The sequence below is a fragment of the Saccostrea cucullata genome, unplaced genomic scaffold, assembly GCF_032062105.1.
Source record: "Saccostrea cucullata isolate Sc308-1 unplaced genomic scaffold, CSIRO_AGI_Scuc_v1 ctg220, whole genome shotgun sequence".
Classification (NCBI taxonomy): domain Eukaryota; kingdom Metazoa; phylum Mollusca; class Bivalvia; order Ostreida; family Ostreidae; genus Saccostrea; species Saccostrea cuccullata.
The window spans coordinates 271595-290255 of NW_026931323.1; the positions used below are offsets into that span (position 1 = coordinate 271595).

At 31.6% G+C, this 18661-nt stretch overlaps 1 protein-coding gene across 4 annotated transcripts in view; it reads right to left on the reverse strand.

The window, feature by feature from the left end:
• The window catches only part of LOC134232184 (tyrosine-protein kinase receptor torso-like), a 31427-nt gene extending 13239 nt beyond the window's left edge, over positions 1-18188 (reverse strand). The window contains exons 1-11 of one of the 4 annotated variants that reach the window (XM_062714130.1): positions 18067-18188; positions 10467-10619; positions 7052-7102; positions 6701-6790; positions 6409-6487; positions 5917-6101; positions 5498-5630; positions 3958-4056; positions 3259-3335; positions 2742-2913; positions 1990-2210 (exon numbers count right to left, since the gene is read on the reverse strand). In XM_062714130.1, coding sequence (XP_062570114.1) covers positions 1990-2210; positions 2742-2913; positions 3259-3335; positions 3958-4056; positions 5498-5630; positions 5917-6101; positions 6409-6487; positions 6701-6790; positions 7052-7102; positions 10467-10592 — 1233 coding nt within the window. In that variant the 5' untranslated portion in view covers positions 10593-10619; positions 18067-18188. Of the gene's footprint in view, positions 1-1989; positions 2211-2741; positions 2914-3258; positions 3336-3957; positions 4057-5497; positions 5631-5916; positions 6102-6408; positions 6488-6700; positions 6791-7051; positions 7103-10466; positions 10623-18066 lie in introns of all 4 variants that reach the window. The other 3 variants (XM_062714132.1, XM_062714131.1, XM_062714129.1) reach the window with 3 other exon arrangements.
• Positions 18189-18661: the final 473 nt, after the last annotated feature.

Below are 18661 nucleotides of genomic sequence, written 5' to 3' on the forward strand. Positions count from 1 at the left end.
ATAACGGTATTAATTATTACAGCATTATTAGATAGTAATACATTGCTGTTGGAAAAGCACTTTGTCTTGAATGATTTTTAGGTCACCTAAGTAAATTCCGTTTTGTCCGTCGTCGTGCGTCGTGCGTTGTGCGTTAACATTTGAACATTTTCAGCTTCTTCTCTGCAACCGCTCAACCAATTTCAAACAAATTTCTTTTACAGCATCTATGGGCGAAGGGGAACAAAAATTGTGAATTTCATGGTCCCTGCCCCCCTGGGGCCTGAGGGGTAGGGCCAAAACCACTAAAATTAATGCAATCTTTAAAAATCTTCTTTACTCCTGGACATCAACCAGTCAAACTGTTTGCATGATTGTAATCAGCATTGAGTCCTCTACCAAAATTGTGTCATTCATGGCCCTGGTATCATGGGTTCTAGTGCTAGGGCGGTGCTAAATAGATAATATCGTGAAAATGCATTATTTCTTTGAAAATCTTCTTCTCTGCTCCTGGGCATTTCATAAACAAACCAAGTACATAGTTATGTTGAATAAGGCTCTCTCTTCCAAAATTGTGAATTTCATGGCCCCGGGGTCAGGGGTTCTGTGTAAGGGCGGGGCTCTATTAATTATATAGTGAAAATGCATAAATTCTTTGAAAATCTTCTTCTCTGCTCCTGAGTACGAAACAAACTAACCATGTACATAGTTATGATGAGCAACAATGTCTCTTCTTAAATTGTGAATTTCATGGCCCCTGGTTTGGGTGTTCTGGGGTTATGGCGGGACTCTATTGATTATACGGTGAAAATACATTAATTCTTTGAAAATCTTCTTCTCTGCGCCTGGGGTATTAAATAACTAAACAAGTACATAGTTATGTTGAATAAGAGTGCCTCTTCCAAAATTGTGAATTTCAAGGCCTCAGGGTCAGAGTTCTGGTGTTAGAATGGGACTCTATTGATTATATAGTGAAAATACATTTATTCTCTTTATTTATTTAAATTTTTAATTCTTAAATCTTCTCCTCTGCTCCTGAGTATTAAACCAATGAACTATGTACATAGTTATAACGAGGAAGGATGTCTCTTCCAGAATTGTGAATCTCAGGGCCCCAGGGTCAGGGGTTTTGGTGTTAGGGTGGGGCTCTAATAATTATAAAGTGACAATGCATGAATTCTTCGAAAACTTTTTCCTTTTCTCCTGGGTATTATGCCAATGTTCTAAGTACATATTAATGATGATGAAAAGCGCCTCTTCAAAAATGGTCAATTTCAGGACCCCTGGGTCAGGGTACTTCGGGTGGGTTTGGGGTTTACATAGTCTGAAAAAAAAATTAATGCTTTGAATTCTGCTTTTTGGTATTAATCAATCATTTATGATGCATTAAAATTTATGATAAAATTTCCAGAATTTTGAAATATGTGCCCCAATGGTCAGTGGTTCTTGTGGGGTGGGATGCACAACTGCTAATAATGTGGAAATGCATTTTCTCTTTGTTACTCTGATCTAACTCTGAGTATTAAATAACCAAAGTAAGCAAGCGAAGGATATAGTTATGATAAGCAATGGTGCCTCTTTCAAAATTGCGAATTTCATGGCCTTTGATTTAAAACAAGAACCAATTCCATTGTTGGAAAGTTGTTACATGATACTCAGGTGACCTATAAGGCCCATGGGCCTCTTGTTAATGAATCGTGTTTCTAAATATAAAACTTTCTTCAATTACCATTTACTGTATACAGGGAAATGTTCACCCCGTTTTATTTTCGCCCCTTTCGCCCGTGGCACAAGTGGGAGAATTTTAAACGGGGCAAATTAAAAGTCTTTAACGGAAGTGTGATCGGGCGAATTTAAAATATGGCATAATTGTTAATGGCCAAAATAACACGGGGCAAAATAACCCCGTATACAGTATCAGAAATCAATTACCTTCCATTGATCACAACATGGTTACATGTAAAAATCATGGTAAATAAAATAAGGAAAAGAACTGAGTTTCCTTCTTACCCCTAACACATGCGTGACATTACTGTGGGGTACGAGGTACTGAAGTCTGTGGAGGCGGGCTACTTTACTGAAGTCTATTCTGTACACGGAGATGTTGTTATCCTCGCTGGCGTGCGGGGGAGGACTCCAAGATAGTACAATGTCCCCGGCTGTCATTTTATTGACCTCATCTACATACGTTTTCACAGTTTTTATTGTGATTTCTGATGGCTGTTCTGGGGCTTAAGGTAAAAGAAACAAGCATAAATCATCAACAAATAAAAAGTTTTACATGAATTTTTAGGTATTTTTCTTTCTGTTTTCATTAACATACATGAAACCCTTTGAAGTTGTTAAAACATTACAAAACAAATAAAATCAATCTAGACTGAAGTCTAGACAATTGTTAAGATGAAAGTAGAGCGAGATTTTAATGATATGATATATGAGAAGATACGGTAATTTTTCATAATATGTTTGCATTTCATTCCTTTTTTTAATGTAAAGTGACAATAATGACAAGGAATCAACCCACGTCTAAACATAGATACGAATCTTGAATGCCCAGAGTATAGTCAGGTAGACTGCACAACTCAACAAAGGAAATGCATTAATAAATTGTATCTTTTAACCTTTTTAGCTAATCGATTTCTTTACAGCATGTAATAATTATTATACGTTTAATGTTTTAAGTGGTATTTGATATTTGTAATAGTAGAAATTCTTCTAAAATGTCAGCGTATAGTTGTTTGAAATTTGACCAAAATTTATACCACAGAGAGAATAGTTAAATGACGTCGCTGGCAAACAGTCAATCGTGCGGTATGACGTCACAGTAAAATTGCTGACTCTGCTGAAAATGGGATCTACAGAACTCTGGATATCAAACTTATAATCACATCCAAAGCCCAAATTCGACAACCATAAACTTGGTCTAGATAATGACTGAAATAAAAGTAAAATACAAGTTACAGGACAAACAGATATTGCCTGAAACGAAATGTATTCTACGAATATCCATACTTAAGCATACCATATGAAAAAAAAGAATTCTAGCTAAAAAAAATTTTCATGATAAAGAAAAGGATAGGCTCATAGTTATACAATATATAGTGTTGTTATTGATATCAGTGGAAAGTTAGATTAAAATATATGTATGTTACAATTCGTCTTCGAAAAGAAAACTAACCAATAACAATTTCAGAGGAAATATCTCTTCCCTTTGATATTAAAGGTAAATTTGTCTTCTTTTTTATCAGTATGAAGACTTAGAAAACGCTTAGCACTTACTGACATGTCGATGGTACGACTTTTATAGGATTCACAGTTTGCAGACATCCAAAATAGCTTGAAGAAGCAAGGATTATCTGAAAAAAGCAATAATACTAAAAAGCTTGTGCACTAAATCATTATTCAAGATAAGAGACTTAATGGTGGACTTGACCTTTAAGGACAGCTGGAGTGTACTATTGGGATTAGCAAAAATCCACGAACATTTTTACATGCATCTAAAATAGAGAATTGATAGACATATTGGAAGCCAGCTTTGACAATGATTTTAATAAATGTTATTGAATGAAGCCTTGAAAAAATTATTGCAGGTTTTCAATGAAACATATAGAGATAACGAACAGTATTCAAGATCAAAAGTCCATTAAAAAAAATAAGAGCAGAACAAACACGGGCCTCCAAAATAACAGAGGTGGGATCAGGTGCCATGGAGGAGGTGAAAATGAAAATAGGTGATCATGAAATCTATAAACAATACAATTATGTGAACAGGGCATAAACACTGAGCGAATCCTTTGTCGATCGATCAGGTAATTTTTTCTGTATCAAAGAAACATTTAGGATAATCATAATGAAACTTTTTAAAGTGAGCTGAGGGATAAAGAATCTAAATGTAATTATGACGTAAGGTATGATTGTAATTGTGACGTAATCTTTGATTGTAATTTTGATAAGCTACATGTATGATTAACGTCTTACCAGGGGGTGGTTCCCAGGACAACTTTACTTTGACCGATTTCTCGTCCACAGATTCATTCGATACAGAGAGTGAGAGTGGGCTCTGTAAATTGGTATCTGCTGTGAAATAAGAAAAAATATAACAACTTTAAGAGGCCATTATGTAATTTTCTGTATTTTACTCTTTTTAACAAAAAGGATAAAAGAGTAAACATGGTATTCAATAAAAGAAGAAAAAAAAGCTGATTTAAGAGGAACTTTCCAAAGTCATGTGACATTAATGAGGAATGGGGATATCGAACAGTATTGAAGCTAATAGTCCATTCAAGCAATACAAGTAGAAGGAGTAAAGCAAACATAGACCTCCATTTATAGATGCCTTTAACTTTTGTAACTTTTTAAGGTTTAACTTAACATGCCCTGGTGTGCTGAATCAATATAAAACGTATTTATTTTAATTCATTAGAATACAAAATTTCAGTTGAAAAAAGGACATTCAAACAGATTGACGTTGTCTACTTCAAAGTAATTACCGATAAGAAATAATACTTTTCATTTCGATTATATAAATTGTTTTTTAACAAAAAACACATCTGTACTAGACCAATCAATAGTTGTTTATAGAATCTCAGTACATACTTTAGTAACGTACATGTAGCTGCTAGGTCAAGAAGATTTACTGTTTGTTTTATTGTTAGTCTTGGGTGAAATTAATTTGATGGTGAAATTAATTTAATAGTTCTAAAAAACATATTGAAGTTTTCCATTTAATTATCATTACATTCAAATGATTTAGTACAATCCATATGATTTTTTTTAACATTTTGTATATACTAGAATCTGCTTTTCGCTAAACTTTTTAAGGATTCTGAATTAGTTTCGAAGTTTCAAATAATTGATAATTGAAACGATTTTAATCATAGAGATGATTTGAAGAAGTTTGTATTTTTTACATTTTAATAATTACTGTATGTAAGTGAACTGAATATGGACCATTATCTAACAAAACATGGAATTATCATAGCCCTTTAAATAAGTCAATGACAACAGTTTTGACAGCTTCGAAATACAAGGCATGCTGTTTATCGTTTAAATTACTTTAAAGATTTCCAGACTACTGAAAGAGCAAAAATATTATAAATTACTAATTATTTGATTAAAATGAAGGATTAACTGTGGTGCATTTGGGTATAGGTGGATTTAATGCCCTATACAAACCTTGCCTCCAACCATAAAATTGTAGTACGAAACATCAGACAGTTACTATTTATCTTGTTTGTAAATCATGTATTAACTCAAATCAGGTTATATTGAATGAGCTGAATATTAAACTTATTCATGAAAATGTTTTCTTGCTTATCAAGTGCTTGGCCTGCAAATTCAAATATAGCTATTCCCATTTCCAAAATCATTTTTTTTACTTTTTCGCAATGCAATATCCAATTCAGAGTTTCAATCGGTGTTATTTACGAAAAATTTCTTCAGGTATCTTTGTCTGGAGATCAATGCTAGGAGCTTGATGGACTGTGAAGCGGTTATTTATGCTTTGAACTTGGTTTACCTTTGAATGATTGGATCCATTCGGTTTCAGTAGATTGTATCATGTTAATGCCATCATGAAACACTGGAATAACTTTAAATTTGTAAAGCAAATCAGGGTTAAGATCTTCGATTTTCCATGATGTTGCATTTGTCTGAAAACCAGTGTAATAAAAATGTACCTGATGCTGGGACATTAAGCAGTGCACAGCATTACATTGCAGTGATAATTGATAATTTATAAATAGTTGACTTATATAGCCGTCAATTTCTTATTATTCTCAAAATACATTTTAGAAAACATCCAAACTCTCTCTGTCTCTGTCTCTCTCTCTCTCTCTCTCTCTCTCTCTCTCTCTCTCTCTCTCTCTCTCTCTCCTGTTATTTTAGACATGAGTATTAATTTATCAAATAAAATATTATGTTTTATGATATGCTTACAACAGAAATAAGCTGCCAATATTCTTCCTCTTGCTGCTTTACTTTTTTCCAAACTGTGTATTCTATAAAATCTCCACTGGCATTTTCTAAAGACCATCTGAGAGAGATGTTAAACGTTCCAGATTGGTTTCCATAAGCAGGAATATTAACTCGACATGTCTGCAAAGCAACATGTTTCAGCGTACCTAAAAGTTCATTGAAGAATTTTTTACATTTTTTCACTTTTTATGTTCTTTTACTGAGAAAAAAAAACAGTTCAAGTAGTCCTAATTTGTTTATGAGCTTTCATTAAAGTCAAAATATAGACAACATTTATTTTCCAAAACAATTTTTCTTTTCGATTTCAAAGTATTATACTTCTTTATGTATATGCATGGGATGGGATGAAGACAAAATCTTTTAAACACAAGGGCGACACCTTTTTGGCCTAGATTAAGGAAACTGGAAATGTTTACTTTACCATCTAAAATTTATTGCTTGTATGATACAAACCTGGTTTAGGAAAACTTTTATTATCTGATGCAGTTTCCATGAAGAGGCAGATTAAAATACAGTCTCTATGTTCATTTTTCTAAAAAAAATATAGAGATATCGATCGAACAGTAATTCAACTCAAAAGTTCATGTAAAGAACAAAACATCAAGAGCAAAGCACACAACTACATCTAATATCATCGGAAGTTGGGGCAAGTTAAAAAATGGAAAAATAACGCTGAGAGAAAATGGAAATGATTGGACTTTAATACCACTGTTTGCCAATTCTTCGAATAATTGATTATAGTTACTTTAGAATCCGGAATGTGGTCCTTATTACTTACACATTCCATTTGACAACGCTCTTTTTCCTTTTCTGTGAAGAAGCATGGTTTTAGACACTAAAACAAAAGCAAACTATAACAGCAAAAGAAAGTCATGGCGTTGGAGGACATTTAAATCTTCAATGTTTTTGTAGTATTGTCAAACTGAAGATAATGTGAATATTCCGTTCATTTATTTTATTTCATGTTAAGAAATATTTAAGTTTGGGAAAATTGCAATTTGCCTGGGGAAAAAATCGGAAATTTTCAGTCATTACGTCAAAGTTTTTTATTTACCTTTTGAAACAGCCCTGATAAAGATATATTTTAATTTCCTACCTGTTTACAATTCATTGAATTACAGTTGTAATCTCCAGTTTCTTTGATATTCTAAAACAAATAATTACAATTTCGTGATTGTGAAAGAAAACCATAAATTAAAAAAATATATGAAAGTAAAACTACAATGACAAAAGAAATTCGTTCTCTTAAAGGCTTTGAGCTTTGATATGTAGTCTTTGCATAGCAAAATGCAGGTAAAAGTGATATATTGTATATAACAAGCTTTTTCCCTTGTTCCATATGCTTTACATATGAATTCATGCAAGATTGATGTCAATTATTGTTTAGATGATCTTTATCATCATGATGTTAGAACAAGGCAAGTTTATCATCCTCTGGTCATACACTGAATAGGGAGATGTCGAATAGATTATGAAAATTAATATTCCTCTTCCTTAGAATCAAAGTGTAAAAAGCAATTAAAAAAAACATATCGTTTAAAAAATTTCATTTTTAGCTAAAGATGATTTAAGTCTAATCTAAACAAATTGTCCTTATGCAAAGAATATTTAAAAGACGCAACAAGTATGCTACGCATAACTATTCTAGCATTCATGATCATAAAAGACCAGAAAAAGTTTTGAAGTATAGCAAAATGTATTTTAAATCTGATTTTACAAATTATACTTACACAAAGAACATTTGAAGGACAAAGCAATATTGTTATGTACTTAAAGAGCACAAGGGATACTAGATTGCGTGATAAAAACAAACTATAAAAAGGTTTTCAAGAAAAAAAAAAGGGGTCATCAATTAAATTTTAAGAATTTATGACAAAGAATTCAGTTTTGTTAGTTTCATCTATTTTCACTAAAATAACATAAGCGAAATTTTTAAGCATGATATTCTTGATTAACTTATCATCATATATAGTAGCTTCTATACAAAATTAAATTTGATATAAATAGCCATGGTTTTTATCCAATTTAAAAGTCATATTAATTTTACAAAATTATAAATGGACGTCTAAATTTGACCTTGTCGAGGAAATCTATGGTTTGAGGTTGACGGACCTACTGGTGAGATTTGTTGTACAATTCTGCTAATAAATTATAAAACAGGTTACGACTGTCAACATATAAATTTTCCTTTTCTTTTACGTAACAGAATGTGAGCATTTCTGGGTGTTCAGTTTTCTGGCAGAACAATGTAGATCTGTCGGTTGAACTTATCCTCCTTTTTCGGAAAGTTGTGCGTTTAATAAAAAAATATATTTATGATACATTGGTACCTGTTCAATTTTCAAGCGCTTGGCATTTTAGAATATTTTTTTTATCTTCCGGATGAGACCTCAAAATCTTTTTCCACGTTTCTGATTTCAATGAACAAGATACTTTGATCTTTAAAGTTTAATTTCTTTAATAAGAGTGCAAAAACCTTTAGAGGGACGAAAAATAACAAACAAACCTAATTTAATTTCCTCCTCATACATATTGTTCAAACATTAAAAGTAAAAGTAAATTAAAAAAAAAAATGAAGAGGTGGAATGGTTGAAGTACTCGTTGTAGATTACTATAGAAAACGTAATCTGTCAAAGTTATTCTTTCGTAAAATTAATCATAAAAAAAATAGAAACAAATTTCTATTGTTGTGTCTTTGCAATTTGTGTTGTCGGTCATTCACCTTTAAAACACAAGGAACATTTCACAAAAATGTAGACAATCCACTTCTGGAAAATGTGTGCCATTTAAAAAGAATTTCTATTTTTTTTTTTTTCATAAAAACATGCCCTAAATAACACGTGAAGATACACACATTTTCTCGAAAAAAAAGAGTTATGTTCAGAGGTCGTTATGCTTCAAAAGATTAATTAAAAAGAGGCCTATTTCTGTCTTTTTTTTTACATTTGCTTGGAATAAGAAATGAGTTTCTCATGCAGTTGCTGACTTAAATAAATACGGTATTCTAATAGATTTCTATAGTGTAAAAAATACAAGAATGATATGTTTTTTTATATAAATGTTATGAGATTTTAAACATTGGATGTATGTGAAAATGTGTGCTTACACATACATCGTTCCTTTTTCAGCCCCAGTTAAAGAGATTAAAGTATGAAAGATTTTCGTGGAAAGGTTTGGAATTATTACACAGCAAAAAGAAGTATACAGTCATCATTTTAATACATACATCAATTAGACTGTCAGATCTATAAATTTCAAATCGACTCTAACTGGGATAGTCGATTTTCTTTTGAAATGCTGAAATAAAATTAGCTGTTTTAAATTTAGAAGGTCATTATAGGTGTGCACAAATTCTTTAAGAATTAACCTCTCTTATATTCTTCTAGACCAAGACAAAACAAAGCTAATTTTATTTTAATTTGAAAGGGATACTAATTTGAAGCAGTAATTAACTTGATTACATGTAGACCATGCACCAAAGTCTATTGTAACAATACAAATGGGGAGCAGACTAGACTAAACGTTTACCAATAAAACATCAGAGGTGGAACTGAGTGCAATACAGGATTGAGCAATTCTTGGGGTATGAAATTTATGGAGATAACGAACAGTATTCAAGCACAAAAATCCATAAAACAATTCTTAAATAGGAGCAGAGCAAACACGGACCTTCATAACATCACCGGTGGGATCAGGTGTCATGGAGGAGTGAGCACCCCCTGGCGATAGGTCACACACTTCATGTGCTCCTTGTCATGATCGGGAGATAGCGGAAAAATCCGTCGGTAATTCAGTGTGTAAATATTGGACTAAAAGTTAGTTACTCCATGAAAAACTGTATTATTGTATCGACCATAGAAATTAAAAATTGGTGACTTTAAACGAGACTGCTGATATTCGTGCATGGTGAACAATCTTTCTGCTAATAAGCTACTTTGTTTTAGAAATTGTTCACACGTAGAGCATGCTCTTGCGTATCGAATCAACAGAGAGATATAAACCTTATGCAATTTCTGTTAATTACATAGCGTTATGCCATATACATGTAAGGTCATTGGTAAATATATGTATTAAGTAATTCAATTTATATATAAGTGTCGTTCTGTTTCAACAATTAAAATACATTGACATCATTTAATATAAGAAATGATTTATATATTATAAAGTAACCTTGACATATACGAGTCATAATATTTATACAAACAGGTCATTTTGACATAACATAAATAATACTATTAGTTGATATATATTCAAGTTATACTGACATAATATAAGAAACATTTTTTACGTTATTAAGTTACCTTGACATAATATAAGTAATAATTTATACATTATCAAGTTAACTTCAGTTGACATAATATAAGTAATGACTGATATATAATCAAGTTCCCTTTACATAATATAAGTAATTTGTAAGTAATCAAGTTACCTTGCATTATATAAGTAAAAATTTATACATTATCAAGTGACTTTGACATTATATAAGTACTGATTAATATATAATCAGTTACCTTGAGATGACACCTGGCTTGACATTGATCGATCACGCTCTGCCCCAGCTCTGTATAATTCTGTTCATTCATATCCCCCACTTTGAACCACAAAACCATAAACGTAACAAAAATTAAAGGTGACATTCCGGAAGTTAATCAAACTTCACTCCACTGCTACAAAGAAAAAAACAAGAAGTTATCCAATTACATTTCAACAGCTACAATGAAATAACTTGAAGGTATGGAATTGGACGCATAGGACAATAAAAGATGGAACATTGACTAGACGTTATCCATTACTATGCTTGCATAGGTACACTGAAACTTACTATTATTCCCACACATAAAGTTATAGAATAGGAAATCAAATGTTTTGCATATTTTAAGTCACTTAAAATTCATAAATCTCTAAACACTTGATTTAAATGCAATCACGTATGTATGGCAAAAACAATGAAGAAAATGTATTATTCATTATATCCGCGCTGTGTTATATATTGTACTTTTATGTTAAGGATTGATTATAACGCCCTCAACGCGAATATAGCAATAAAGAACGGAAAATCATCCATTAATATTTGTTTTGTAATGCTAATTTGCTTCTAAACAACAAGTACAACTCCTTATTTTATTACTGTTAGGAGCCGACTGGTGGTTGTTTTTTTTTGGGGGGGGGGGGGCTACAATAGAAAAATTGTTTAGTTTTATCGCATATATAACTTACATGTACATTGACTTTAGTGTACCTGCAAATTCAAGGTAGAACATACCGTCTACTTAATCTAGGGGACAGTCTCAAAACACAAGTAAATTAATTATAAAATTATATGGATAGATTGATACATTGATTGATTGAATGATTGATTGATTGTATTTTGTTTAACCTACCTCTCGACAATTTTTTACTTATATGGAGACGCCACCACTTGCCGGTGGAGAGCTGCAAATTTTGTCCTAATCTCGGCACTCAGGGCCATTGAGCAGGGAGGGATCTTTTTCATGCCAGCACCTACTGCGACACGGGACCTCGGTATATACGGTCTCATCCGAAGAACCAGTCTCTACGTCCCACAATAGGAAAATCATGTGGAGAAATGCCAATTGTTTGCATTCAAACCAAACTATACAAAACACTTCAATAGACTTTATGCACAAATTATGTCATTAAAATTCCGGTAAAATATTGAACATTGTATGTAAGAAAAACGGTTTATATTATACTTTCCGGAGGGGGCATATCAAAATGTTATTCATTAATGATTTTTTCCCTTTTCCTGATGGAAAAAGGATTTTTTTTTTTCAAATTTCAACGTTTTAAATTTCAAGAGCTTCTATTGTATACGTTCGCTTGTATAACACATTTTATGAACCTCTGCGAAAGAACTGCACTTTATTTTAACGTCGCAATCATACTTATGCGACGTCTACCGATCGGTTGAAATCAGTTTTATAAAATGGTAAGTTGTTTTAAAAAAATGAATTCTTGAATTTCTGAAATTTTACTAGTCGAGAAATAAGGAGTTGATACACTGTGTGACGTGGAGACCGTATAAACCGAGGTCACGTGTCGCAATAAGTGCTGGCACGAAAAAGGTCCTTCCATGCTCAATGGCCTTAAGTGCCGAGTAGAAGCTTTATCTGACAATGGTGCGACTACAAATTTTATGAAAATTTGCAGTCAAAATTCGACTTAAAAACAGATTGTTTTTGTTCATAAGGTCGTGATATCGACCATATCATTTGTTAAATGATGACTTAAGGCAAAATTATTTTTCTTGTTTGTAAATAAATTATTATCTTGCCTATCGAATCAACTAAGAACCAAGCATTCCCTATCAACCCCATACGTTGGCGATAATGACATATTTTACGTAAATAAGGGATGTTATCGACAGGATAGTTGACGTCATATCATGTTATATAGGTTGTCGCTTTGAAGGCATTTTGTCTGTTCTTAATCCAAATAAAAAACGGACTTGTCAGACTCTTTGATAAATTTATGTCGAGATCAAATATTTCACAAGGCACTATTTGGTAATATCTGCTTTAAAATATCCCTTAAAATATGTATAGATTGCCTTTTCTGGAGATTTTAGGGTTGTATAGAAAATTATTTTTCATAATTTAACAAATATATGAAAATTTAGCAATCTACGTTGACAAAAAGATGCATGTTTCACAGAATTTTAATTTCATGCCTTTTCCTGTCATTATGTCACTTTATTTTACAAAATATGAGAAATTTTGGAAAATTCTGATAGTAATATTTTGAATTAATCTCTGGGTATTTTGCATTAAATTTATTATTACACATTTCTAGCACAAATTTGAAAAGCTTCAATTTCATATACTTATGCTAAAGAAAAGTATACATGTAGGCGCATACACGAAGTTCTAATTCATTTGAAGCAATTTGATGTTCTTGGTATTAAATTTTTAACGATCATGTCTTCTGCCCTACTAACAAATGACTTTTGATTTCTCATTTACCATTAAAACAAATTATTTGCGTATCGGCTTGCATCTTCGTAAGAGCCTATATTAAATCTTTTATACCTTGATCTATCTTTTTAATCTTGGAAATAATGCTTCGTCTCATGGCAATTAGAAACTGTTACTTTCTGATTGTTTTTCTAGTCCACGGTGCTTCTTCGATAGAATATGCAGGAGCATTATCTATAAATTATTCATCGCATTATATTACTATTTTTGTTGTTGTTGTTTAATATAATTTTATTCTTTTCTTCCTCAGGACCTTTTTAGAAGACCTATGAAGAAATATTTTTATAATACTTTTTATAATATGGTTTGAACAAAGATTGACATTTGATGTTTGCTGCTCCTTATCTTGGTTTATCTTATCGGACCTCTTATGTTGTTATTGGTCTTTCAATGTTTTTTTTTTTGTTGTTTTTTTTTTTTTTTTTTTTTTTTTTTTTGATTAAATTTTATTGATCATTAATTTTTTAGTTGATACCCTCGTTATCTTCATCTTTCAATAACAATGAAACAAATAGAGATTACAAACAGTATTTAAGACCAAAAGTCTATAAAGCAATACAAAAAAGGAGCCGAGCAAACACGGACCTCCAAAACATCAGAGGTAGGATCAGGTGGGTGCCATGGAGGAGTGAGCATCCCCTGCCGACCGATCACAGCCGCCGTTTGCTTTTTGTCATGATCGAGAAATAACGGAAAAATCCGTTGTCTTTTCAGTGTATAAATAATAGACTGACACTTATTATGAGAAACGTCAGTCAGCTTTTGACTTAATGATAAATTGTATTTGTTGACAAGGTCATTGGATCGACCAAAGAACTTACAAAATGATGACTTTAAACGAGACACCTGAAATTCTTGTTTCATCAATGTTTATCAATAATTTACCTCGTTTTAGAAACTTTTCCTAAGTAGAGCTTGTTCTTGCCATCGAATCAACTGAGATATATAAACAACGTATGCAGATGATGAAGGTCTATTGCTGCATAAGTAGGGGAACTTGACGATAGAAAAGTCATTACGTTTATCATAGAGCTTGGTTGTTAGATTACCATTAACGTCTTCTTTTTCAAGTAAAATATCCAAATATGAAACAGATGTGTCAGACTCCGTGGTATCTTTCATCTCAAGCTGACCAGGATATGTCGTATCGACTTATGATTTGTTATGTATTACCATTATTAATTGACAATACGTCGTCGAGTTATCTTAATGTCGAGTTGAAGGTCACAGCGAGCGTTTTTCAAAACATGTGCTTCATATGAATACAAAAATAGGTCTGCTCATAACGGGGCGTAATTGGTACCCTATGGAAATTCTAATAGATTCTGGAAGACCTGGTCTCCAAAAACGACATAGATATTGTCAATCAGAAACTCAAGTATCTTTTTATGTCAACTTCAGAGTACTTGTGTGTTCAATCAGAACGTTTTTATACCAAAATAAGTTTGCAATGACTAGGTAAGTAGATTAACGAGTTCCATTTTTATTGAAAAAGCAGATGTCAATGATATCAAAAAGCCTGGACTTTAATTTATCGTGGGGAATGTTTGTGTATAAAGTTGAAAAGTCTTAAGTTTTTAAGCTGTTGATTTTGGTGAAATCTCATGATTTCAAATGGTCCAAAAGTTCCTTGGAATTTTTGAGTATCCACATCTGATTCACACAACTTCTTGTATATATTGTTGCGCAATACTCTTGAAGTTTCTCCTTCACAGCTTTTAATATCTTAGTGTGTAGTAAAGAAAGAGGCTTGGTTGAACATTTACTGGAACCCGTGTTTGTAAGGATTCTTATGAAGTTTCGGAATCCAATATATACATGGCAGGGATGGGGTAATGGTAATGTGCAATGGTAATTGACTGTAATTAATTACAAATTTCGATGTAATGGAAAGTAATGTGTAATTGGCTAAATGTTCAATTACAAGTAATTGTAATTTAATTAATTACTTTCCAATAAGGCATGTAATTCACAATTACTTTTCAATTACATTCAATTACACTAATTTTAAATAAATGAAAAATTAGTCCCCTCTCCCTTAATCTCATAAACATTATTTAAGGTTAACTAATCTTCTTGACCAAATATATTGATAGTAAAATAACTTAAAAAGAATTTTAACATAGTCATATTTCCCTTTTTAAGTAAATTGCTGTTTAAATATAATGCCCTTTTTCATTTTCTTAAAAGACTTTCAAATCAAATTAATCTTTGTAAAGTGTACAAATAAAATTCATATTTTGATTTTTAGTTATTAATCCCTATAAAAATAAGTAGTCCAATGGCTTCTAATCCTTTGTTTGCCATATCTTCAGCTTGTGTTAGAAGTTATTAACAGGTGCTAATTAGTGCCATGCGATCATGTAATAATTCCTAAATAGACATTTTTCACACATTTTGATTTTGTCTGTTGGTATTTTCATACACACACTTTGACTATAAATTGTAGTTGGGCACAGAATATTAAGTCAAATACCCACAATTTGAAATATAGCTTATAATGCTGAAATAAGGAAATATTAAGGCAAAAAGCATCTTTAAATTTATGGGAAAGTTTAAAAATGATTCCAAATTTTTAACACACAGTTAAAACATGAGTAAACTCTCTACTAGTCATTATCTACATCACATGTATGTATTCCTCTCACAAATTCCTCAGTGGAAAGAATCTTCAGCGTGACAGGAAAATCTTCAAATCTAATAGATATAGTTAGGGGACACAGTAATCGAAAGTTGTAAATGAAGATTTTAATAATATTAATTTTAAAGAAATGTTGTAAAATAATCTGATATAAATAACGGAATGTACATATATATGTACATGACTATTTACTTTAATACATGTTTTCTAGTGCAGAACTGTAGCTCTCCGAAAAAAATTCGGAGAGCAACAGTTCTGCAGCTACAAGTTTTCTTGAATGTAATTTATAATTTAATTGATTACACTTGTAAAGTAATTGTAATTTGATCAATTACATTTCAAAATCCATGTAATGGTAATGGTAATTTAATTGAAGGTTTTGGGAAAGTAACTGTAATTTCATTAATTACTTTACTATGTAATTTACCCCATCCCTTATACATGGTAGTTCAAATTCATTTTTGTTCTTTGGGATATCAAAAATATTCAAAAATTACGTAAGAGAGAGAGAATTTCTTCCATTGAAAGGGAACTATGATTATAAGTTGAATTACTACTTGTAGAATGAAATCCAAGTTCTTCTAGAATATATTTAGATCATGAGCCTTTCAAACGAAGACAATGTTATTACCTGCTTTGTCAGCAGGGATCAGTACGAACTGATCATATAAACTATCTAATTCTTTTTTCACTTCTTGATTATTGAATACACAAGGATAGATGGTATACATATTGCCCCTCAATCTTTTAATACGTGAATTAAACTTAGAACTGATACATTTAATCCATGCTGACAAAGTGTCAACGTCTATCTTTTCATATCTGGTCCATCCTCTGGAGTGATCTTCAAAGAATCCATAATATTTATGAAATTCCGACGCCAGGTGAAGGGTTCGTGATATTATTGTGTTTTACAAGCACATATTTTACATGAATAAGAGTTTATTATTAACAAACATCATAAAAATTTGATTTTAAATCCCGTCAAATAGAGTTTAAGACCAACTTTTCACATATGATACATCCCTACATTTTTAACTGATTTCGAAACGCTGACTTCTTTTAAGCGACAAAACTCTCTTAACTGTTTTTTATTTCATTTGCATACTTTTTATACGTGAAATCTAGAGGTGCTTTGAGCAATTAGCTCATTAATGATATCCCCCCGTATGAATATAAAAGCAGTGTCCATGTTTTACAATGAGAAACCCAAAATATGTGTCGGATCAAATAGAAAAAATAGGATGTGCACAATGGCAATGTAATATTTAACAAAGATTCTGTGAGTCTTATCAAATTTCAATCAGTGGTTTGAGAGGAGTTGCGGATAGGAGATGTATACCGCAGAGCGTAACAGAAGGACGGACGAACGTAAGAACAGACAGGCATTCCGATTAATATATACCCTCCAGCTTTTCAAGCATTCAATGAAAACAAATCTTATTAATAGCAATAATCCCCCATAAGAAATAATGACCCTATTATTTGCTATCTCTATACCACAGAATATCTATGAATAATTAGTTTCTTTCATATATGCCAGAATATCTGATATATCTATTCTTGTAACTTTCTCTAATATAATATTTTTTAAATATTCAACAAAATAACAAAAGAAGCGAAATGATTTTGTTGAATTTCATTTGCTTGATTAACCCGTTATTTGTGTACTACAATGTATAGAAAAAAATAATAAATATAAACCTGTCACAAACATTAATGAATTAACGAAATAATTTTGATATATATTTTTATACCCCCCCTCCCCCTTGAAAAGTAGGAGAGTATATAGTAATCGGGATGTCCGTCCGTCCGTTGCGCTTTGGGATAACCATCTCTTATCCGCAACTCCTCCCATACCATTGATTGAAATTTGATGAGACTTTCATAGAATCTTAATTACATATTGCCTTTGTGCACCTACTATTTTAATTTTTGATCCGACACATATTTGGGGTTTCTTATGGCAAAACATGGACACTGCTTTTATATTTCTATGGGTGGCAGGGGGTATCATTTGGTGAGCAGTTCCTCCAGTTTTGTATGCTTTAAAGATAGAATGTATGACACGGCTTTTTTAAAACAATCGCAAAATAATTTCTAGACCTTGGTTCATGAATAGTTCACCAAAAAAGTACACGAACAACAATTTGCGTAGTAAAAATGACCTTGAAATCTCACAAGAATGATTCTTCACAAATGCATTTCTATATCAGACGTTATAACGACATCCACTAATCAATCGTTCCTCTATAAAAATTAACCTCAGCTAATAGATATCTTAAATGTCCATGAATAAAACTTTGGAAACAAAATATATCAATCTATTTTTTGTAATTTGTAAGGATCATTAAGAGTTAGCAAACAGGAGAACTTTGATATATATAATATATGTAATATTTCTACACAGCAATTTTCATGATTTTAAAGGGAAAAATTATTTTAAAACACAAATAAATATGAATAAACACTCACCTTAACCAACAAGTTTTCGTACAAATTAAATCCATTTTCAGTAAACCATTCTGTTGATTAGCTGTGTCAAAAACAAATAAACATTTTTACTCCATGTTCTCTGTTTTGTTGTCAAGGTCATTTCCTTGTAATGAAAAAAAATTGTGAAATTTGAGAAGTTACAAAACTGACAAAGATTTATGTCAACTTATTCTAAATAAAACAAAACTAGTTATGTCAGATTTATTTTATAGCGGCATTAATCATCTTGGACTAGTCCTCCACTGAAGCACATTTCACAGACAACGTCTAATTAGGTTCCACCTAAAGACTCAACTAATTAATCTTTAGCGCGACCAAACTTCCAATTTTGAATTTTCAGTCTAATTATTTTGTATATGTGTTTTCTTTTATTTATCCTTTTTAAATTCCAAATCTCACTGGGAATGATGCAAAGACAGACAATGTATTCCCTCGCACGTTTGAAATTAGCTTTAATCCGAATTTTTTTTATCATTAAAAGATTTTAAAATAGATTAATCGTTTTGTCTTTGTGTATTTTATTTCTTATTTGTATGATTTGTGTTTAAAAAACCATTTGTATTCATGACCTATG